Genomic DNA, 25288 nt, shown 5'->3' with positions numbered 1-25288 from the left:
TCTTCAGACACACCAGAATACGGCATCTGATACCATTACAGATGATTATAAGCCACCAAATGGTTGCTGGGATTTGAACAGCCATTGCTCTTAACCGGTGAGCCATCTCTTCAGCCCCTAACCCCACCAACTCTTGGCCATGTAGTTTCACTGAATCTGGGTAATGAACAGCAAAGCTGATGAGGATGTGAAGTCGGAGGCAGGGTTTCCCAACAGCAGGCCAACAAACTAACCATCTGCCCACAGGTTTTGATATTCAGGTTTTATTTACTTTTTGTGGCTATAAAATAGAAATGTTACAATGCATCCATAGAAGAGAATCAACTTTGATGCTCAATGGACCAGGTTGTAATTATGAAAGGATGATGAATAGTAGAAAACCTTTCAAAAGTTGTTTATCTGGTTTTCATTTTCTTAAGTAATATGGTTAAATTATTCTGAAAACTTCAATGTTCCTTGTAAGAATTAAATTGTCTAAAGTGTCTAGGAGAACAAAAGCTAGATTGTATAGTTCACATTTAATTCTGAAAAGGAACAATGAAAATTTATTAGAAACTTATCTTTTAAATATATAAAATTAACATGGATTAAGTAGTCTGTGCAAAGGTCATATACTTCTACAAAAAAAACCATTACATCAATTAGATAGTCACTCAGTTGCTCTTTATCACTGAAATAGACTGTTTATATAAATTGAGGAGTTTTCATTATTAGGCAAATATTCTAAGAAGTCTGTGGCCTTGGTCTATATGGATCATTTTCTTTATGTTATCTTCTTTCATAATATCCCTATTGAAAACACCTGGTATATGTTGGCAAAGCGTTTTATTAAGACAATCCACTGTATCTTAAATAGTGCAAATAAATATTTTAACCACAAGAAATCACTGTATATGAATTAAATCAATTTAATGACCATAGGGTTTTGAAATATTATTTAGTTCTGATAAATTATTGCATTTATTTGTATATATAATCTTTCTACACAAAATATTTTCATAAATATCATTAATATAAAAAGAGTTTCATTAGTAACTCTTGTTATAGCTTACACATGGATGCATTTTATGTACTCATATACATAAAGATGGTAGGAAATCATTCATTCTTATTTAGTATTTAGCTCACCATAGTATGTGTTCAGAGGTGTTGTGTCAGCCGGGATGAGGATAGATAGGAAAGCAAGAGGATTAGACTATACATGAAGAGTATGATATAAAGTCCCAAGTTTGAAAGTCTCACCATAGCAACCACTATTTCCCTTCTCATTTTCCCTATGACTTCTTCCTCCCTTCTTCACCACTGGACACACTCTATGACAATCATTTTTAAAGTAGACAGGGAAAAAAAATCTCAGAATTTCACAATAAAAAAAAACCAGGTATAGTACGGCACAGCAGTTCCAAAACATCAGAAATACTGAATTAATATCAGTTATTTTTGTAAATTCTTGGGTGATATATTATTTAACATCCACTAGAATTGCTAAAATCAAAACCTCAAGTGACAGCACGTGCTGGTGACGATATGTGAGGATGTGGAGCAAGGGAACACACCACCCATGCTGACGGGAGTGCAAACAACTCCTCTGGAAAACAATTTGATGGTTTCTCAAAAATTTGGGAATAGTTCTATTTCAAGACCCATCTGTACCACTCCTGGGCCCAAGTAACGGCCCACTACCCCACAAAGACACTTGCTCAACTATGTTCTTAGCAGCTTTATTCATAATAGCCAGAACTTGAAAACAACCCTGATGCCCATCAACAGAAGAATGAATAAAGAAAATGTGGTTCATTTATACCATGGAATACTACTCAGCTATTAAATACAAAGACATCATGAAATTTCCTGGCAAATAGATATAGCTAGAAGATATCATCCTGAGAGAGGTAACCCAGACACAAAAGGACATGCATGGTATATATCCACTTATAAGTGAGCATCTATCATATTGCTATATAGCATGTACTACTATGGTACATATTTTCATAATTGAAGGAACTGAGGTCAATATATTTACACATTTTGTTCAAAGTCTCCCTATTAATAAGTAATAGATTGTAGGTTGGATCCAGGCCAAACGGGTATGTGTTACTGCTGTGCTGTATGAAATACATACCATTGGATTCAGTCAGAGATTAATAGCTAAACAATTAAGTATTGTTTAGCAATTGGCTTTTTAAATGTATCTGTATCTGCCACATTATCAAAGCCATTACTAGCCACTGTCCACTATGTTAACAATTTGGTGGAATTTACCATTTGGTGGGGGAAAATAATGGCTCATTTATCAAGTTCAACATTAAATACGTTACAAGGAAATAATTAACAAAGTTGTAAGGTATACAAAATTTCCTTGGTTGCCTCTCCAAATACTTGTCCTTTGAGGCCTTGGGACTCTTTAAGGGGAGCATGAAGCATCCCCTTAAAGAACAGAGGCAAATTCACGGGTTAGAAGTGGGAGATAGGGTTATGTGGCTGCAGTGGCCAAGGGTTTTCAAAAGATCGATTGTCTCATATATCAACTGTGGTTAATGCTATGTAGTAAGGATGTGGCGTGTTTAAGAACTGAGGAGACTGGCAGTTATTAAGAGACAGAGTAGTGAGTTTTGTTAACTATATGTGCAAAAAAAAAAAATAAAGCTCCCCAAAGCCAGGTAGACAAGAGTTGTTCTATGAGAACAACCGCAGGGGTGTCTTTAAGATCCTGAAATTATCACAGCAGTTAAAGAAACAGAGGTATTTTTAATTTGGCTCCTTTTATGCTAACTTGAACTTTGATAACTAGAATCTTCACAACCTTCCTAGTGAGTCAGAGGCTGCCAAGAAGATGTTTTCTGCTCCCACGGAATTTCTCACATATATATATTTTAACAAAATACTTTTTTAAACGTTGTAATGGTGACTAGGGCTTTTATCCACAAGCACCCCACGGATGCAGCCAAATAAGTATATTCATGATTTGCTGACCTTTTGTGTGATGGCAAGCATGTGTTAACAGTGTGCAATCAGAAAATAAGTTTTAAAAATAATTATACATCTAACCAACCCTTCAAAGGAAGGTGACATCATAGGGAACAAAAAAGGTACCATTTTCAAAGCAAAGTGCGATAGAGCATCAGGTAACATGTTTGCCAGAGTTTCTTTTGCCAGATCTATGTAAGGGTAGTAATTGGTACAAGTTCTTATAATTGTTGCAGATTCTTATATTCTGAAGACACAGAATTCTTTAGCTCGTCTTAAAATACTTAAATGTATTTACGTATTTTATGAGACTAACTCATATCTTGATAAATGTATTGAAAAATGTTTATAAAAATATTTTGCTTAGTAGGTACACACATTTCTCTCTCTCTCTCTCTCTCTCTCTCTCTCTCTCTCTCTCTCTCTCTCTCTCTCTGTGTGTGTGTGTGTGTGTGTGTGTGTGTGTGTGTCTGTTTACATATAGAAAAGATCAGTCCATTAGCAAAAGCCTAAGACAGTCTTAAGGAAAAAGTTTGAGAACTTTTTTGGTAGCATATGGAATGGTTAGCTCATCACCTGAGGCATACACGACATAAGCCAAGGGTTTCTGAGGCAGAGTGCTTCCTGCCCTGGTTCCATTGCCTGATTTGGGGTAACTTATCTTGGTAAGCCTGTGTTCTTAGTCCCAGAGTAAAGCAATAAATGATACCCACTGATCAGATGCTCCTAAGTACGATATAGATGTACAGTGATTTCAGGTATGAAATACTCAGCAAATGCTACAAAAAGCCAAATCAACAACTATAGAATATGTAATAATAAATATACCTCATATTCATTCATATGTATACCTGCTTACTAAAAGTCTGCATATCTGTTAAGGACAAGATTCTGCCTGTGACATTCCGAGGATCAATAAATTTGCTTGGAGCTAGACCTCCAGTAAATATTACTAAATTGAAAAATGAACAAACAGTAACCCCGGAACCCCGAGTCAAACTAGGGAAGCAGCCCCCGACACCAGCAGGCATTCCCCAGAAATTTGCAGGCCACTCAGGCCAGGAAAGCAGGTGGGCTAACTACGGATCTTCACCCCCAGTTCATATTGCCCGTCACCCTCAGTTCTGTAGCAGACTTCCTGTGCGGCCCCGACTCTCTTCTTGCCCCATCTCCAGTGGATCACACAGATTTGCTCCTACTTACTGCTTTATACCCATTTCCAGCTCTAGCTGGCATTCCCTGGGAAGCCACACACTGCTCGTACCAGCGGGGTGGATAGCTTAACTTCACCCATCCCTCCTTTCCTCCAATTCTAATCTCCTAGTCTCTCTCTTTCTACAGATGCCCAGTATGCCTTTCCCCACGTGCGATGGATCGTGCGGATCTTCTCTTCCAAGCTTCTCGCCACTCCTGTTAACCCCAGACTCCTGCAGGCATTCTCTGGAACCTGGAACCCAACTCCCAGCCTCACATAGAAGTAAACAGGACAGCGAGGCAGGTAGGCAAGCTTCAGTTCTTCACTCTCGCTCTTCTCCTCTAAATCCAATCCCCCAGTCTCATCTCCAGCTCTGGCCTCTCCTCACTCTCTGTCTCCATTCCCAGAGGACTAACTAGATTCTGGCGTAAGACAGTTTTCCTCCTTCCTGTGGATCCGCGGAGTACCCTCCCTTGTATGAACTGGTGGATTTCTATTTCTTCTGCATTCTCTTGAGCTCTTTTTCTTCTGCTTGTTGGTTTTGTCTAATTCCCATGTGCTAATTTTTTGAATTACATTTTATTTTTATTATTATCTCTTAGGAGTCCATGTGTTTCTTAATGAGATACATGAAAGGGGTGCATCCAAACGGGAAGGGAGGTAGGGAGAAACTGGGAGAAGTAGAGGGAGGGGAAAATCTAATTAGGATATATTATGTGAGTTAAAAAAATCTGTTTTTAAGAAAAGGAGGAAGAGGAGCAGGGAGAGAACTAGGAGTAGGAGAATGAGGAGGAGAAGAAGAAAAAGATGAAAAAGATAAAGTAGGAGGAGGAGAAGAAGAAAGGGAAGAGAAAGGAAAGGAAAGGGTAGGAAAGGAAAGGAAAGGAAAAAGGAAGAAGGATGAGAAAAACAACGCCCATGTGTCCCATGCATTCTAAAGCTCTACATATTGTGATGCTCCTCTAAGAGTACACAGCTCTTGTCTGTGATTCCCGGCACTCGTGGAGAGTGAGGCTGAACTATGACAAAGACAGAGGTCACACTCAAAACAGCTTAGCTTCATTGTAACTGCCCAGTTTCTCTACTTTATAGGCAGGCACTCAGAGTGATGGATTTATGGATCTTTTGGCTAACGCTAAGTTAGGACCAAGTTGTCTCTGGACAAGTGCCACAATCAAGGCCACCATGTGTCATCCAGGTTGTGAACTTACTGAGTGAGGAAATGTCAGTCATGCTGACCATTGCCAGCTCCGCTCTGATGCAGCTTGGAACTGCATCTTGCCTTTTGTTGTTTAAACAGTACTGTCCAGTAGAAACACCCCTTGCCTTAAAAAATACCAGTAGCATTAATATTCTCATTGAGCTAGGGAATGAATGAATAATCTCGCTGCATTTGTTTCAAACAGTCCTTTAAACTACTCATGGATGGGGATTTTTTTCATGCTGATTTTTCAGGAAGGCATCATAATCATTAATTAAATTTATTATATAATCTATCATTTTCTGACAGGAAAACAATCTTAGTTTTCAATATTAATAAAATAGTTTTTATTGTTTTATAACTTTGACAAAAAAAAAAAAAAGACATGTAGCCCTGTAAAACAGCAATTTTGTGAGTTTCCAAATTCCTTGCTCTTTTATGATCTCTATCTGGTAATTATAGAGATTTACATCACATTCCTCATCCCCCACAGAACTAAGAGCGGGTCCTGTCTAGTTGACTAGGAGATTGACTTGGAGGTCTCCACATCCATTATGTGTAATAATAAGCTGCTATGGTGAATTAATGATTTAAGACTAGTATACGTTTGACTGTGTGTGGGAAAGGGAGTTTAAAACTAATTTATGGGAATATAATCCACTGGCATTTTCCTGTTTCATCAAAAATATTTAAGAGGTGCCTCAAGAGTAGTTGATCACACTGAGGTGACACAAGTGAACTGTCACTGCTTCTCTAATAAGAGAAAGATGTCATTCCTCTTCCTTTAGGTCCAGACCTTCTGTATGCCCAGATAATCTATCATTTATCAATTAACTCACATATTTAAGTATTATAAGGAAGAATAATACCAGGGACTAAGTTAATGTTACAAAGCAAGCATGCTGACCTTTGTCTATTCATCACACAGGTCTTCCTACCACAGGAAGGGAAGAAATGACAATTCTGGTCACCCCTCTCAATACCTCACAATATCCAACTACAAACAACGATTCACACTAAGTATTTCATCAGTCATTTGATCCAAAACCAGTAATAATTCATATTGTACAGACAAAATATGGCATATAACTCTAAAATAATCTATGTAATTTTAGCTTTAAGTCTGAGTGATTTATAAGAGGTGGTTGTTAGGTTTTATTTATTAAATATATTTAAAAATTGGAAACAAAGTTACCACAGCTAGCGTGATCTTGGTGAAGGCATTGTGTGATTAGAGTTGTCATTTTTATATGAAGAATTAGATGACAATCGTTTCCTTAGCTTTTTCATTTTATTTCATAATTTGAATTTTCTAATTTTAATAATAAAATGTTTCTTCCTTATCGACTGTGGAACTGGAAACTAGGAACATTTTCTCTTGCAATCAATTGGATTTCTTCATAATTCTCATCAGATATTGCTAAAATGAATGTAAAAGCACAACCTACTATTCTTCATCTTTTATGAATCTGAGTTTTAAAAAAGTATATATTATCCTCTTTTCTTTCTTGCAGGTTCTTTCTCTTTCTCTGGATCAGTGAAGTGATCAGTGGGTAAGCCAAATCTGAGGATATGAGTTTCATTCTGAACCCACATTGCATAAGGAATGGGCAATTGTCTCCTCTTGACTTCTCTGCATGTGCTATAGCATAGTGCCCCAGCACCACAGATATTTGCATGTAAACGCCTACACACATACACATACACACACACAGACTCATACATATAGACTCACACTTACACATACATACAGACTCACACACACATATACACACACACAAAAACACACACATACTCATAAACACAGAGACACACAGACTCACACATACATACACAGATTCACATGCACACAGACTCACACGCTCAGAGAGATTCACACACACACACAAAATCACGCATATATTCATAAATACAGATACACAGGGACTCACACATACACATACAGATATACAGACTCACACATACAGACCACAAGGACACACACAAAATCATACACACACACACACACACACACACACACTCATACACACATACTCAAACACGCAGATACACAAGAGTCAGACATATATACACAGACTCTCTCTCACTCACACAAACACACTTATCTCTCTCTCTCTCACATACACACACACACACATTACATTGTATTGTACATGAAATACACACACTGATGGAACTTACTTCAATTCTGCTTTCCTTTAAATACTTTAAAAGTTGTACCCATTACCAAAAGAGGGGTTAGCAGTGCTTACACTAATTGACCATGGGAGAAGGTAGGTAATTTGCTTACTGTTCGTGCATCCCACACAGACAAGGTCTTGTCAGCAGAAGCAGTGAGAAGAGTGTTGGAGAAAGGGAAAAACTCAATGCTGTTCACAGAGTCTGTGTGTCCATACAAAGTGCATCTGCACCGTTCACTGTGGAGAGGGGATAGGAACACAGAGTTTAGGACCTTAGTGTTTAGATGCTTTGGCTCCCTATGCAATGTTAATAAAAACATCCAAAGAACTGAAAGACAAGGTATGTGTCTTATACACACAACATACATACTTCAGATATTTAAGATATCTTAGACACATCTTAAGATCTGTCAGTATCTTAGATAGGATGGTCTATGGCTATAATCTAGGACTCTGGAGGCAGGGTAGCCATGAGTTTGATCATGGTATGGAGGTTACAGAGTGACACTGTCACAGATCATCAAAGGACAGTTTCAAAGGAACATTTTACAATCATTTAAGTACTTTAAACATTTATTAGAATCAAATACATTTAAATTACCTTCAAATAATGGAACCATTTGTAGTGCTATCTACACTATTCTTCATTGTTTTTGTTCTTTAGGTACAAGTGTGAGCTCATAGTACAGCTTGTAGGAGTCTCCTCTCTCCTTCCACCATTGTAGGTTTTATCAATCACACGGAGGTAATCAGCCTTGGTCACTTTTCCCCCCTTGGGAAAAAATTATAATCTCACTTGTCCTATACTATTTATTTATGTCATGAAATAACTACATAAAATTTGTCCCCAATTTATATAATATAAGAACTTGTTAAGAAAAATAATCTCCCACCAATCCCTAAGATCATATAAACTTTCTTAGGCCACTATCTTTTCTGTGTGTTTTCTCAGCCTTGCCTCTATATTAGAACCACTGGTCACACTTTTGCAAAGTACTCATCTCCAATTTCAAGCCCAAAAAATTCCCTTCCAATTGATCCATGATGGATCCAGGCCTTTGTGTGTTAATGTCTCCTCTGGTAACTGTAATTTGCCTTCAGGGATGAGAATCTAAACAAGTGTTTTTCAAAGTGTTTTCATTCAGACTAGCGGTATCAGCATCACTTGGGACTGGATCCAAGATGCAAATTCCCAGCCTCATCTCAAACTTATTGAATCAGAAACTCTGGAGTGAGGCCCAACAATCTGTTTTAGTAAGCACTCCAGGGAATTCAGATGCATGCTGAAGTCTGAGAGCCATTGACTACTACAGGAAATGAGTGAGGAGGAGATGCCACTGTGTCTTCAGCCTTCCATTTTCTGGATGGACTGTCCCTTGAAACAGGGCACCCAGTGAGCAGAGTCACCTTCATCTGTAATGGCAGATCATTTAAAAATAATGCTATTCACAAACCCATTTTAAAAAATAGAGAAAGAAGAATCAGTAAATCAGAAGTGCTCAGAAGTCAGGAGTCAGCACAGATACAGTAACAGGAGCATCAGCTCATCTCCGAGTTGTGAAAATCCTGTCTGGCTTTGCTGTGCCTCGTTGTGATCATATGGTGTGAGGAGCCAAGCTGCACCAGAGGCACAGGCTGGATTCCATCCTGACCTGGACAAGAACCAGCAGGATAAGAGGTTAAAGGCTGGATTCCATTCTAACCTGGACAAAAGACCATCAGGATAAGAGGATGATGGCTTAATTTCATCCTGACCTGGATAAGAACCATCAGGATATGAGGCTGAAGGCTGGATTCCATCCAGACCTGTACAAAAACCAGTAGGATAAGGGTTGTCTGTGGGTGGCAGATTTCCTCCTTGGACAAAGAAAATGACTTAACGGAATGTACTCGGATGCTCAACACATTTCTACTGTAAGAGTCTTTTACTGGGTGGGCAAATATAACATAGAAGGAGAGGCCACCTTGGGCATGGTACCTTGGAGCTGTTAGGACTTTTCTTCTCACTTTGTAAACCTGGACAGTTTAAAGGAGAAATATTAAGGCCTATCTGAATTTGATTATGGATTAAAGTTATTCCCCCTTTAAATATTAATAGCAGTTTTTAAATAACATATCAACAATAAAGAAATCAAATTATTAAACAAATTGACGTGACTCAGTATTAATTTACCTTAAAATGTAGGAGGTTGGCTAATAAAATTGTTATTTTTTTCTTTTTGGGTTGTGTGGTTCTGGGAACTGAACCTAGGGCCTCCTGAATGCTTATTAAGTACTGTACCATCAGGCTACATCTTTAGTCTCTTGGCTAATGATAGTCTGACAATTAAAGTTGATCTATCAATAAATCTTGATGTCTATGCCTCTACCTATGAATTAAATTTTTACTTTTATAAATATCATTTTAGAAGCTGGGAGACTTACATGTACATTGTCATGTGTTCAGTTTCACTAACGTTGTCATGGTTACAGCAAAGACCAGGTGACTCATGAACCTAAAATGCTTAACACTAATACCTGTTCTATAAGAAACATGTATCCCATTACCTGTGGGATATATCAATGTATCTAAATATTTATAAGTATGCTTCAATCTTACAGTATTGGATTTCTTTCATTTTTGAAAATCATACAATACATATTTTTCTTAAATGAATTATCTTGTTTAAAAATTTAACTGCTAATTTCTAATGATATGAAATGAATGAGTACAAAGTTCGTTTCTGAAATTTCATACTCTAATGCCATTTTTAAATAAACAACTTTAAATAAATCACAATTGTCCTAGTTAAAGCTCTAGGGAGAGAAAAGATAATGAGGCAGGCTAAGAAATAGGGTGAAAAACAGGGACTGATTATAGAGGTGACAATGCTACTCCTAGAATAAAAAAGAGCAAATATGGAACTTAAATCACAATTTGGTCATAACAAAAACAAATATAATTAAGAGAATTGATCAAAGTCAAGTAAATACCTTTTCAGTATAAGACATATCACTGTTTTTATTTGTTTTCAGTTTTAACATTTTTATTTACTGATAGTATGTGTTTGTGTGTGTGTGTGTGTGTGTGTATGTGTGTGTGTGTGCGTGCACACATGTGTGTGGATGTGTCATGGGAGAGGTGCAGGAAATTGAACTTCCTGGAGATGGGCCCCAGACTACATGGTTGACATGGTTATACTCTTTTTTTTTTAATTATATATTTTCTTTATTTACATTTCAAATGTTCTCCCTTTTCTTGGTTTCCCCTCTGAAAACACCCCTACATATGCAGCTGGAGCCATAGGTCCCATCATGTGTACTCTTTGGTTGGTGGTTTAGTCCTTGGGAGCTCTGAGGGTACTCGTTAGTTCATACTGTTTTTCCTCCTATGGAGCTGCAATCCCCTTCAGCTCCTTGGGTCCTTTCTCTAGCTCCTTCATTGGGGACCCTGCGGTCAATGGCTTTGAGCATCCACTTCTGTATTTGTCAGGCACTGGCAGAGCCTCTCAGGAGACAGATATATCAGGCTCCTGTCAAGCTAGCACTTGTTGGCATCCACAAAAGTGTCTGGGTTTGGTAATTGTATATGGGATGGATCTCCAGGTGGGGCAGTCTCTGGATTGTCCTTCCTTCACTCTCTGCTCCATAGTTTGTCTCTACAACTCCTTCCATGAGTATTTTCTTCCCCTTTTTAAGAAGGAACAAAGTATCCACACTTTGGTCTTCCTTCTTCTTGAGTTTCTTGTTGTTAGATGCTGAGAAAGCATTTGACAAAATCCAGCATCCCCTCATGATAAAAGTCTTGGAAAGATCAGGAATTCAAGGCCCACACTTAAACATAGTAAAAGCAATATACAGCAAACCAGTAGCCAACATCAAACTAAATGGAGAGAAACTTGAAGCAATCCCACTAAAATCAGGGACTAGACAAGGCTGCCCACTCTCTCCCTACCTATTCATTATTGTACTTGAAGTCCTAGGGATACGAATTGGAAAGGAAGAAGTCAAATTATCACTATTTGCTGATGATATGATAGTATACTTAAGTGACCCCAAAAATTTCACCAGAGAGCTCCTAAACCTGATAAACAACTTGAGCAAAGTAGCTGGATATAAAGTTAAATCAAGCAAATCAGTGGCCTTCCTCTACACAAAGGATAAAGAGGCTGAGAAAGAAATTAGGGAAACAACATCCTTCACAGTAGTCACAGATAATATATAATACCTTGGTGTGACTCTAAGATAAATAAAATGGATAAAGGTAGGGACTCATGAACAGTGAGATAAGTATGTAAAATAAAAAAAATACTGTGTGAACAAAATATCTATTTAGATATTGCAGAAAAGAATAAAGATCCATAGAGATTTAGTCACCAGTATAAAAACATCAGTTCTAACATACATGTACTTGAGTTTTCAGAAAAGGTAGTGTGGTAAGGCACATTTTCAAGAAATGATAGCTAAATTCACTTCTAATTTAAAGGAAAATATCATTTTCCTGATTCAACTTTTTTTAAAAAAAAATCCAATAACAGACAGAATGTACCAAAGCAAATCATAGTCAAAATGACAAAACAAGGTATAAAACAAGTCAACAACAACAAATCCCAAAGTTATTATAGATGAAAGAAACAGGACATGCAAGAGAACAGGGATTCCTATGGCAGCTGACTTCTCACCTGAAATAAAGCAGCAAGAATTATGTTTTCAAAAGTGTTGGATTTAGAGATCCAGGTAAAATACTTTATTTATGAAGATGAAACAAAATTTCAGATCAATGAAAGCTGAAAAAAATTGATCGGCAGGAAATCTTTCCTACAAGACATTATGAATTGAAGTCATTCATACTGAATGAAAATGGCACCAGGCAGAAACTTTAGTATATGAAAAGAACAAAAGCATCCAAGATGATCAATACCGAGCCAGCATAAAATACCACTTCCTAATTTTGGTAACTGACCACTGGAAATATAGCAAAAAGTATATAGACACAAAACAGCGGTTTTTGTTTTGTTTTTTTTCTAGTGGGGCAATTCAACCTATATGAACTGTACCTATATGGATGTTACAACATCAAAATACTTTGTTTATAGAATTTGTCCTAATTAAGTTAAATTTTCCACTGTTTATAACTGAGCTATCTACAGATATCCCATTCTCTTCACTTCGACCAGAAGTGAGTTTCTGATGGGTACTGAAAGCTGAACTCATGTATTAATACAGCAAATGAGTCAGAGGGCAGTTTGATGCTATGTTCCTTTAACGAAAAATAAAAGTGGGCTCACATCTAAGGCTATAAATGGATCAAGGATCAGAGAATATTGAAGAAGGGAGCAGAAACAATTGGAAGAACCAGAGATTGCTGAAGACTGAAGCAAAGCAGTGTCTTCTGACTGTGGTAGAATGCTATATTCATAAACTCCCAGCCACAGTGGTTGCCTACAAGATCTGCACAAAATCAATGTGAAAACACTTCAGCAAGGAGGAATGAGGGGCTAATAAGCCCTCCCAGGTGGAGAGGGAGCTGCTGCCTGCTGGTACCTCCTGGATGGGGAAGAATGAGGTTTCTTTAAGGCTATGGTCCCAGGCAGACTATCCATGTTCCAAGAGATGGCCCCAGTACCCATTCTTATATTGACAGCACTAACTGGACTCAGTGGGTCATTTAAAAATAAAACTAAAACAGAGGACATGAAAATGGCAGTGGGTAGGAGGGTGGGAGGTTGGTTTGGGAGGAGGTTGAATATCATCAAAATACATTGTCTTCATGCATAAAAATTAAGAAGATGCTACTTTTTTTAAATAATTGGTTTTTAATGAACACGGAAATACTTAAATATGTGTCAATAATATGTTAGCAGACATTCAATATACATACATACCTTTCATGTTGTCAATTATCTTTATTTTCAACCTTTAAGATCTATTGTAGGCAAGTGTGAATGCATGTACAGAAGGAATATATAATTTGGTAAATTGTACCCTGACATATTAGATGCGCTTATAGTAAAATATTGCATACATTCCTAACTCACATTCAGACTTTGTCTTTTATCATTAAAACTCAATTTAATTATTTGGGAGTATATCAAGGTACAGAAAACTCTTCAGTGAAATAGCTCATATGGTTTCCCAAGGAAAAGGGCCAAGTTAGGTCTTCCTACAGCTCAAGGGAAGAAAGAATTGTTGAAGAGGAGAAGGAATCCGGAAAAGTCACTGGCTGAGGAATGGGGCATTCTGGGCAGGCAGCTGGAGAAACGGACTTGTGAGAGATTAATTAGCTGCCAGACAAGGAGGGCCCACTCAGAATTCCGTAACAAGGTGAAAACAGCCTAATGTGATGATGCATGACAGCACAGGAAACATGGAAATGATCTGTCCATTTCCACCGAAGCGACAGCACTGGAGCCTGTGCCGTTTCTCCTCTCTCTGCCGCTTTCCTGTCGTCTCCAAGGAAAACATCAGTTCTCAAGCAACAGCCATCTCTTTTTCTAAAATCTATTTTTATTATTCACATTTCTTTATGTGTGGGGTGCAGAGATGCTACAGTTTGCTTGTGGAGTCTGAACCTGCCGGGTTACTTCTTGCTTCTTCTAAGGTCCCTGGGCTGGAAGTGAGATCTTCAGGCTTGGCAACGTGCCTGTCTTTTCTGACTGAGCCCTCTCCGCTGCCCACAACAGCGATTTCTTTACTTGCTTCTGTGTTTGGATCCTTCATTTCCCTTATCACGACTTAATTTCCTTATGTTTTTTATTTGATTTTTGTGATCTAGGTAACTGAATGATTATTGCTTTTATTTCAACTTTTAATTTATTGCAAAAATAATTAAGCGAATTCATCTACTACTTCAGCTCAAATAGTCTTCTTTTACAATGCACTTTCCACATATAAGACAAATCTAAGAGGAAATCATTCTATCATAAAGATGCCTCATGTCAGGGGCTTTATTTTCATCCATTTTAATGTAACTAATGTTTAATTTAAAATGGCACCTTTAAAAATCTCAGGCTTATATGTGCATACAGACAAAAGTATAGTCAACAGTTACAGAACACCAACCAAAGGCTAGCCATCAAGAGACTTTTAAGAGGATCTGAGGAAGAAGAGACTTTGAATCTATCCTTCTTTTGAAAGTGTAATGTGGGCCGTGGGGATGAGGACTCCTACAGGAAATACTACAACAGACAGCTGAGAAGACAGACTTATGATGACCACCTAATGGTTAGAGACCGTGTAAGAAATAATAAAGTCATGCAAATTATGTCTTGATGGGATGATAGCTTTTCTTCTCTTTGATCTGCTTTGACCTGCAATATTAATAGAGAAGGGGAATCTACCAGCTCCATCTTTGCTGTCTTTAACTTTTTCACTCTCCCTCCCTGAAGGAAAGAAACCAGAATACCTACCCCTGTTCGCATATCAATTGACTTGCAGAGACATAGTGTTTCCCTCTAATCTATAAAGAAAATACAGCCTTTGGACCCAAGGAGTCCCAGGTCCCATCAACTTTCACTTTGAAATCAAAATAAGAGAGGCAGAGCCCTGGAGAGGAACACTAAGCCTGCACTGAGGTCCTCATACCCTTTCACAGTAAATCAGTGTGCCCCACAAATGTCCCACCTAACATCTAACATCTCCTGCCTCTGACGATGGAGTTTTTAGCCAGAAACATCATCTTCATTTTCTCTGAAGTTACCCTTGAATAAATTCATTTTTTCCTACCAAACTCCCTTTTCTGATTTTTCATGCAAAGTGAACCTTAAGTTCTATTAAAAACAACTATGGGAATTAATTTGTTATATTATCTCTTAGGAAAACATAAATTTTCTACTATGTTAAATATAATTTAGCTAATATAAATAATAACATTCATCATAGGATTATTTAAAATAAAAATGTGATATATATCATATATATGATATATATACACACATATACATATATATACATTCATATATGTATATATATGAATTCAACATGAATATAGTAGAAAGAGCTAAAAGTTCCTGTGCTGTGATTCATAACATCCAAGGCCAGTGAGGGATTTCCTACACCCTCTAGTTTATTTATAAAACTTCATTTTTAGGGTATTTTTAAACCTTCCAGAATTCTGCACATTAGTGGGGTAATTAAAGTGATCCCCACATTTTTACTTCAAAATCAAGACCATTTATTTAGTGAAAGTACTTTGCTTTAGATGAGCAATTATGTAAAATACATAATCACGGGAAAAAAATCTCTATTTGTAAATTGGAATTCCATTAACTATTTAAAGCAGTTGTTGATATCTAAATAAAATCTACTACAGAGTCTGCCACAACACCAGACAACTTCTCCACAATTCATGGGCTGGGGAGTGAGAATCAAATTCTCTTAGAGCATCATCGCTCAGGTAAGTTCTTGGTCAAAACTGTGAACAGCAAGCATGTAGATGTAACATCTAGTCTATGGCCATAAACCTGCATTTATACCAGCGACAGAGAGACTCCTCATGAACTTAAATCCAGTGAGATTTCTGTATTCAAGGGTTGTGTACCCATGTTTTAAACAATCAAGGGTTGAAAGAGCTTGAAAACAATTGCACATATAATGGATAGTAATGTGTTTCTTGATAACACAGTCTAACAATTATTCATGCAGAATGTAGATTGTTATGGGGGGGTTGCTGATTCCCCTTGAAGATTAATTAAGACACCGGGGCATCTGTATAGTTTAAAATTGTTGGCCTTTTGCTGGGTCAGTCACACTTCTGGCCATTCCCTGTCTCCATGTGGTTCTCATTGCTGCCTCCCAGGTCTGTTTTGTCTTCCCTTCTGCTTCCTTCTCAGTCTCTGTGCTTCTGCCCACATCTCCACCTCGCAGGAAGTTCTGCCTGCATTTCCAGTCCAAGCTCAGGCTGCCAGCTCTTGAATATGCAAAAAGCCATATTCCTACTCAACCAGTTAGCTGGGGAAGGTCATATACCCTGCAGTGGGTTCCAAGTAACAATTGGAAACACAAGGACATGCTTTTTCATAGCCAGAAAATAACAGTATTTGTGGGTCAGCCTGATACATTGTATTATGTATCTTAGTTATCTAGAGACAGTTCAAACTATATCCAAAGGGAGGTGAATGTGCAGTTAGACTTTTATTTACTGTGACAAAGGACCTGACATTATAACACATGGAAGTAGAAAGTTTAGCTTTGGCTCAAGGTTTCATCTGACCCTAGAAGCTCACTGGATTGCCTAGAGCCTGAGGTGAGGTTGAATTTCATGGGGGTTGGGGGTGGGGGTAGGGGAGAGAAACATGGTGAAAGAGGCTCTTCATTTCAGGACAGTCAGGAAATAGGGAGGGAGGAATGAAGAGAGAAAGCAAGAGCAAGATGAGGACTGTGCTTTTTCCTTTAGCCCTTTTATTTGACCTGGGTCCCCAGCTCACAAAGTGCCTCTGCCTACATTCAGGGTAATGTTTCCCTCAGTTCATTGCCTGTGCAATAGCCAGTACAGATGGCCCGAGAGAAATTCCTAACCTCCTAGCTCAGTGTTTCTCTACCTTCCTAGTGCTGTGACCCTTTAATACAGTTCCTCATGCTGTGGTGACTCTAACCATAAGGTTATCTTCATTGCTACTTCATAACTGAGAATTTGAAACTGTTATGAATCATAATGTAAAAATCTGTGTTTTCCAATGATGGTCTTTGGCAACCCTCATGAAAGGGCCCTTTGACACTCAAAGGGGTCCAGACCAGGATGATACTTGCTAGATGTTCTAGATGCTTCTTAGTCCAGCCAATCAAGAGTAACAATTATATATGTCAAAACTATGCCATTTTATATAAGAGATGTGAGTGTCTACAGATTTCTGTGTGAAGACAGAGATGAGAATCAAGTGGGAGTAAAAAATTTCAGATTAGCATACATTTAAAACAGTAAAAAAAAATGGAAGCAAAAAAACGGGAAGGTAGAAAATTTTTAAAAATTAATTAAAAAAATTAAAAGTGCAGGTACCTTTATAACAAGGTTGTCTGTTTTAAAGCACGGTTTCTTATGACATTTCTTGTTTGCTGGTCCAAGGAAATGGCACACAAGAATGCCAAGTTAAACCAGCTCTCATTGCTTGTGACTTCGTAGTTGCAGGTTTCAGACTTGCTAAAATGTATTTGTATAGCAAAGATGTTTCTATTTGACCAAACTGGAGCCATGGTGCCTGAGCCCTCTTCAGAACATGTTTTGTCTTTGAAACTATTGTCAGGGATATGGTTCCACTCACTTTTTTTTTCTACCACAAAAAAAGGCTTAAATTTTAATCTAGTTTTCAAGAGCTCAAAGCTTTCCTAGATGACTTTAGCCCTTTCTAAGTACCTGCTTGAGGAATCTCAATGCTGTTAAGGAGTTTACTGTGTAGTCAAGCCAAACTTTGATAAGCACCTGACTCTACCTTTCTTAAGAGTACAAATACAATTCTCAGTATTTCTGATGTGTGTGTTCATGTGTGTGTATGTTCATGTGTGTGTGTGTGTGTGTGTGTGTTTGTGTGTGTGTATTCTTCTATAACTCTGAATATCTTTATTAAAGGTACACCTTTTAATGTGTAATGGTCAGCTAACCCTACCTGGATAGGAGTAATAAGTTATAGTGTTATATTCTTCAGTGGGGTGACAATGGATCAAGATAACTGGTTGCACATTCAAGAAACAAAATGATATGATAACATTTGAGAAAATGGATATGCTTGGTCACTTTCAACATTCTAAAATATATACACATGTTGGAATATCACATGCTACCCAAAATATATATAACAATTGTAACTTATTAAGAAGTAATCATCAGAAAGGACAAAAGCCTTCAGTCTTAGCTGGAGAAAAGAAGTGTTTACTCTAGCTAGCCTTTTAGTGTTTTCACTATCCTGACTCGACAGAGTCTCTGCTCACCCATTATCCTTTTTTCTGACTACCCTCTTGAAAATGTCTGTATAAAACACAGTCGAGCTGAGTTCCAGCAGGAGCCTCTTCCTTCTGACACAGTATACTACTGATTGCTACATTAATGAATGTAGAGCTGCACTTATCTTTGACAAGGAATTAACTCCAAAATCAATACCTGTTGTACTCCTGTGGTCATTTAAAAATGAGGACATGAATACAGTAGTGAAAACTTTGTTTCAATCTGCTGTAGCAGCTGGGCACATACCTTTAACCCCAGCAATTGAGAGGCAGAGGCAGGGGGATTTCTGAGTTCTAGGCCAGCCTGATCTACAGAGTGAGTTCCAGGACAGCCAGAGCTACATAGAGAAAACCTATCTCAAGAAACAAAAACAAACAAACAAAAAAACCAATCTGCTGTAGCATTTTCTTTGTCCAATCACATTAGGGCAGTGACAGGTCTGTGACTGGACAGGAATAGAGAGGTGGAGCGAAAGTTGGAGGAGGAGAAGGGTCAGGAGCAATAGGAGAGAGGTCATCATCATAGAGGCAGACAATGAGGACAAGCCAGACCCCATGAGGTTATACGACCAAGCGAAGGTTTTTACAAAATAGATTAATTGGCTTAGAATATTGTCTTCATTCTTTGGTTCTGAAATATTGTATTGGCATCTTGTAAATTGTATTTTTTTATTATATAAATCTGATTGGATATTCAGGCCTTAAGAGTCATGCTCTACTTACCTGGTCTTAGACACAATGAATGATTGTGGGGGTATATAAAGAGTTGCATGTGAGCGAGATGTTTTTAATAGCTGGGAGAGAATAATAAGAGCCTGCTGGGATGTGGTGATGCCAGTCAATACCGGCTCAAGAACGTGGCTCCATGAGAAAGTTTGCGGGGTGGGTTCATTTTTTAAATATTCCCGCAACATCAATCTGTGGCCAAACTACTAGGCAAATCTCTTCTGCACTCTTGTTTTGGCTCTCACTCTGTTTGTCTCCTTAGTAGCTTATTTTGTCCAAGTTTTTCCCTCTGTTTCTGCTTTTTCAGTGGTGAGTTCGCTATTTAGAATGACCACAGTATGGGAATGGGATGCTGCCTGGTCTTTTCCAAATCTGGAGAGGCTGTGATGTCACATTTGTTAGGTAAATTTCATTCACATGTGAGTTATAATGCTGCTGTGTGGGATTCATGTCAACAATCTAGTGATAGTCATTAAACAAACTACATTTAAATACAAATGCTCAAAATGCAAGGTATGTATTGATTGGTTAATAAATCAGCCGATGGGAAACTAAGTCCCATTTCTCCTAGAAGCAATAATTTATATTTACTAATTCGGTGCTTTTAACTTCAATTACATGAATTAACTGCACTTCTAATACCCTTACCTTACAGACAAGAATGAGTAAGAACAACCGTCAGGATGACTAGTGAGTGCAGAACTTTGTCCCAGACCGTTGTTTTAGAACCATGCTTTTTACATCACTGACAGTAAGTCATGAGTGCTCACTTGGGGCCTTATGACATGAGCAATGGATGAAATTATACAGTACAGACAGAAAAAACAACACCTGCTAGAGATTATCTAATATGCATTCACCATTAGAAACAATTCAGTGTTTATAGGTAAAGAAACATTAGCTAGGAATTAATTTATGTTAATCCATCCTCTACATTGTGTATTAGGTAAACACAGAACAATTTGAAACATTTTAAAATTTAGATAAAGTGGTCATTGATCTAGAGAAATATGTGTACAGGCTCATAAGAGAGCCTGGTACACTCGCTTCCCAATTCTGGTACAAGGATTTCCCATCAGTACTCTGAGATTTATCACAGTGGGGACTATTGCTGGTAGGGTTAGCAGATGCATCAAGTCAGAACTTTTATTTTGATCACAGTCCATTGTTGTCAGTAAACTCATTTCTTTCATGAGTCAGTTTGACTGGGGATATCTAAATAGCTAGTAAACATTAGTTTATAAAGTTCTTTTTATAGTAAATTTAGATTCCATACCGAATCCTTCAAGGGCCAGAATGGAAAAAAAAAAGTGGTATGACATTGTGTTCTGCCCCAGATGTCCATCACACATCAGAAGGTCTGATTCTCATATGTCTTGGACCAGGACTTCCAGCAATTGTTCCCAGGTTCTCGGTCCTGGGGTTTATATTGGGGGCTGGCAAGATGGCTTAGTGGATAAATACATTTGCCACTAAGCTTTGTGGACTGAATTCAATTCCCAGGTCCCATAGGGTTGACGGAGAAAATTAACTCTTGCACATTGTCCTCTGACTTGCTCAAACAGGTACAAAATGGGCATACAGTAAGTAAATGTAATAATTTTTTAAATTGCACTAACACTATAAATTTAAAAAAATAAAATACTTTGCAAAATTAAAAAAGGAAAAATACTTTAAATCTTTTATTTAAACTCCTTTTTTGTTCTTAAATCAACTATTTGGATGTACTGTAGTCACAAAAAGCCACATTCGTGGATAGAAACAATGAATGCCCAATTCTTTAATAGCAGTTTTTTGAACGCGAGCTAAGTGTGGAAGTGCATAACAAGGAGGAGGAAGAGGCACCAAAAGGTAGTCTTCAAGGCTTTACCTTTTGTGGCTTTACCTGTGTGTGGCTGAAAAATAAGAATTAAGCAATCCCATTGGATGTGAGAGAGGAGATCCTCCATCCCAGGTGTTTCCTCTTGCTCAGAGACTCCACTGAAAACGGGTGACAGTGTGACCAGTCACAGAGCACCCATCACTCGCTGTCCTGTTCCTTACTTCATTCCCTCAGTACACCAGTCAAGTCTCAAGGATCACTGATTTTCTTCACTCTATTTCCTTGCCTTTGCCTGTCCTGCTTTGAGCTCACTTAATAAAGACAGCGGCATTAGCCCTCATAGCACCTGGATACATAACACAAAGGTAGCACTGTTGGAGATTGGTTCAAATGCTTTGATTCAATTGGGAATCTTCATATCCCAGTGCTGAAGGTCCTTGTCCCCAACTGGTTTTGATTGATCAATAAAGATGCCAGCAGCCAATGGCTAGGCAAAGGAAGACTGGGCGGGATCCTTAGATTTGTACCAGTTAGGACGCAGGAGGGAGAGGAGACAGAATCACCATGAAGCCTTGGGAGCTGGATGGACAGAGGAGCTTCAGGAGATAAAGACAGCCAGCCATATGAGATTTCAGGTGGGTAGTCATTGGCCACTTCCTCCCCTGCTTCTATGATGGTATTCCCTCACCCACCCACCCACTCCTGCCTCCCCGCTCTCAGATTCCCCTACACTGGGGCATCAATCCTTCACACGACCAAGGGCCTCTTTTCCTATTGATGCCCAACAAGGCTATCCTCTGCTACATACGCAGCTGGAGTTGTGGGTCCCTCCATATGTACTCTTTCGTTGGTTTAGTCCCTGGGAGCTCTGGGGGGTCTGGTTGGTTCATATTGTTGTTCTTCAAATGGATTGCAAACCCCTTCAGCTCCTTCAGTCTTTTTTCTAACTCCTCCATTGGGGATCTCGTGCTCTAGTGTTTTTATATATCCCTTTCTGCAGAGGTTTAAAGTTTTCACTAAAGAAGTTAGGATTGTTGACATCATTCAAGGTAGGTTTACTCCAAGATATTTTATTGATTTTGAAGTTATTGTAAATGGGAATGTGTCCATGAGCTCTTTCTCAGTGTGTTTATTATTGCCTGGATCTGACCTGGAAGCCTCTTTACTGTACTCTGGTTTCCATGGCCTGGAAAACACTAGGTAAGTTGCCAAAGAAGGGAGCAAGTAAGCATTCCTTTCTACTTACAATACCTATGGATCATAACAGTGACTAGCATGATAAGATATGCATAAAGATATAAAACATAGCAGTCCCATGTCTATGACAACCAAAGATGTCTAATTGATTAAAGACATACCCAAAAGGAGGGGAATTATGCCTACTACTTGATATCTAGCTAAATTTCAAAGGTAATGGGATCATAGGCTTAAAGTAGAATCTACTCCTACCAGTTTCCTAGAACACCATAATTCATTACTATATTTTTAAATCTTATCATTAGACACACAGAGAAGTATAGTTAACACTCTTCGTCAAAGAAATTTTTCTTCCTAGCAGATGGGGAACCTAACAGAAGGACTATCAACCCATTATGAAGATCCCACTACCAATGGGTATATCTACATCACAGTTCTTACATCTATGGGCCAGGAGACAGCACAAAAGAAGGGGTACACATGAAAGAAGGGATATAAAATCCATAGAACCAAGACATGTTCTGTGAGACAGTTTACCCTAGAAACGGTTACAATGATGAAAGCCAAAACAGTGGTGATGCCATGCTATCGCGAACAGGGAAAATTTTCCCATAGCTTACTTTGTAAGTTCCAAGAGAGTGAGACTATTCTTCTTTATGATAGTGTAATAAGCACCACACTTAAAAGTAACTTGTGAAAGGAAGGGTTTATTTCATGTTACAGGAAAAAATACATCACATGCTGCTTGCTCTCTTTCTTGTATAGCCCAGGGCCACCTGCCAAGGGATACCACCACTCACATGACTTGAGCCCTTTTACACCAACTAGAAATCAAAAATATACCCAATGGGCACATTGTCTATTGACACATCTGATGAAGGCAAATATTCAATTTCAATTAAGCATTCCTCTTTCCAGGAATGTCAAGTTGACAACCAGCATTAGCCATTTCAGAGACCTTGACCCCTAAATAATAATGGTGCCATCTAAGGAACCCAAGGCCAAGGCTTTGCTGTGTCCTCTTCACAAATGTGCAAACAATTTATATACATCTACACAAACATGCATCTGCATATATACACAAACACACACATATAAGCATAGGCAAAGCAATATAAAGACATTCTTTATTCTTCTATGAAAAAAGAATATTCCACCTGATAAAAATCTTACTATACATATGAAAATGGCGCATAAGACTATCATCTGGTAAACAAAGAAATATTAGCATATAGATCACCTTGTAGCGACCTATATGCAATTATGTGACTTTGTGAAGTAATTTTGCTTCACTGAAATGTTTATGCCCAGTATACGTGCAGCACTGTAATATGGAGAGCAACCTTCTGACCAGAGGGTGTTTGGCCAAAGCTGTCATGAACAGATCAATCTGATCCTCACAGTGAAAGGAAACAAAAGATTTGATGGTAATCACAGTCACTTTTTCCTATTGTCTCTAACATTTTCTACAATACTTAGAGAAAAATGCCTTCTCTCTGTGATATCTATGTAATAATAATGGCAGTGTAAGGCCTATGCACAACACTTCACAGGTTTTCTGTCACTAACTAGGTGATGAAGTGTGATCATTTTGGTTCAGGATGTGACTTAGAAGCTTTTAAGAGATTATTTTCTTGTCTCTACTTTCTTGAATTAATACTCAGTTGTTTTCACAGTAAAGGTGAAGTTCTCTCTTTTCTGCCTGTTCATTTATTAAGCCATGAAATTCTGTCATTTGCTATGCATTCCTCAGCATTACTGGTGTAAATTGGATTTTTACTGGTATAGGTAAGATTACATTGCATATTACCACAATAGTGACCATTCACATCTCCTTTCTATAAAATTACAGTGAAGTTATTAATGCTTGTCAAGAAAACTGCCACTTGTAAAATGAATAAATGAATGAATGCATACATTTATACACACATACATATATACATACATACATACATACATACACACACATACACACACACACATACATACATACATACATACATATAAGAAGGTTCCAAGAAGGAGACATAAGTGCCTTTTTACTTTTGTATTTTCTATTATTTTGTTTGTTTGTTTTTGTTTTGTTTTTTTGAGACAGGGTTTCTCTGTGTAGCCCTGGCTGTCCTGGAACTCACTCTGTAGACCAGGCTGACCTCGAATTCAGAAATCCCCCTGACTCTGCCTTCCAAGTGCTGGGATTAAAGGTGTGAGTCACCACTGCCCAGCCTTTACTTTTGCATTTTCAGCAGCACATCAAGCTATGTTTTCTTCTGCCTATTGTTTCCATACCATAATTTATCTGCTAGAATCTAAATCCATCGCCGGGAAAGTTCTGTGTCATCCAAAAGATTATTCTCAGGATATAGGATTTATCAGTTGACGGATAGAATGTCACCAGTTCAAAGGGATCATAAAGAGAATGATATTTGTATCCTTCAGCCGCCCATGTTTTTAACTTTCCATGAGTGATGTGTTCAAATCAGGAAGGGAACTTTTCTGGGAGGGCATTTATACAAACGCAGCAAAGTGGCCCACTTAAGATATTACAATGTCAGTTTGTTTTATGAAGCTATAAATATATCTGATCATGTCTTCAGAGTTTACGACCCCTGTTTTATTTTGTGGTACATTCATACATGACATAGCCATTTATTCATGGTAAGGATTTAAACTAGTTTCAACAAAGAAACACGTCCTGTTGTAGGTTTACAGTACTTTATCTTTGGATTCAATATTTTCCCCTAGGCAAATCCTGCTTTTATGTGAGGAAACATTGTTTTTCTATTAAACACACTGTCTTTAAAACTATATAGGTGTTTATAGAGTCAGCATTTCATTCAGCTTAGTGGCTATCTCCTGATTTTTCACCTGAATTAAAAAGTGAAGTCAATAGGATACCATTCCCAGAACACGATTGCATATGAATGTGCAGAGCTCTTCCAATTATGCCTTCCAGCATTTAATTTTGAATACCCGTTTTTAGTATCAATGATAATCAGCATATTGTTTACATATACATGTGAGGATGGCATGGTGACAGCGTTTCTGTTAAAATGATCTCAGCCACTCCATTAAATCATAAGCAGGGC

At 38.0% G+C, this 25288-nt stretch overlaps 1 protein-coding gene across 6 annotated transcripts in view; it reads right to left on the bottom strand.

Annotated features, from left to right (window-relative positions):
- Spag16 (sperm associated antigen 16) overlaps positions 1–25288 on the bottom strand; it is an 871212-nt gene that overhangs the window by 337931 nt on the left and 507993 nt on the right. For all 6 annotated transcript variants that reach the window (XM_031367840.1, XM_031367842.1, XM_031367843.1 and 3 more), the window contains one exon: positions 7654–7780. In XM_031367840.1, the coding sequence (XP_031223700.1) occupies positions 7654–7780 (127 nt within the window). The remainder of the gene's footprint in view (positions 1–7653; positions 7781–25288) is intronic.

This window comes from Mastomys coucha, unplaced genomic scaffold (assembly GCF_008632895.1).
Source record: "Mastomys coucha isolate ucsf_1 unplaced genomic scaffold, UCSF_Mcou_1 pScaffold14, whole genome shotgun sequence".
Taxonomy (NCBI): Eukaryota; Metazoa; Chordata; class Mammalia; order Rodentia; family Muridae; genus Mastomys; species Mastomys coucha.
Note: the sequence above shows the minus strand (reverse complement) of the source record. Positions and strands in the feature narration are given on the sequence as shown.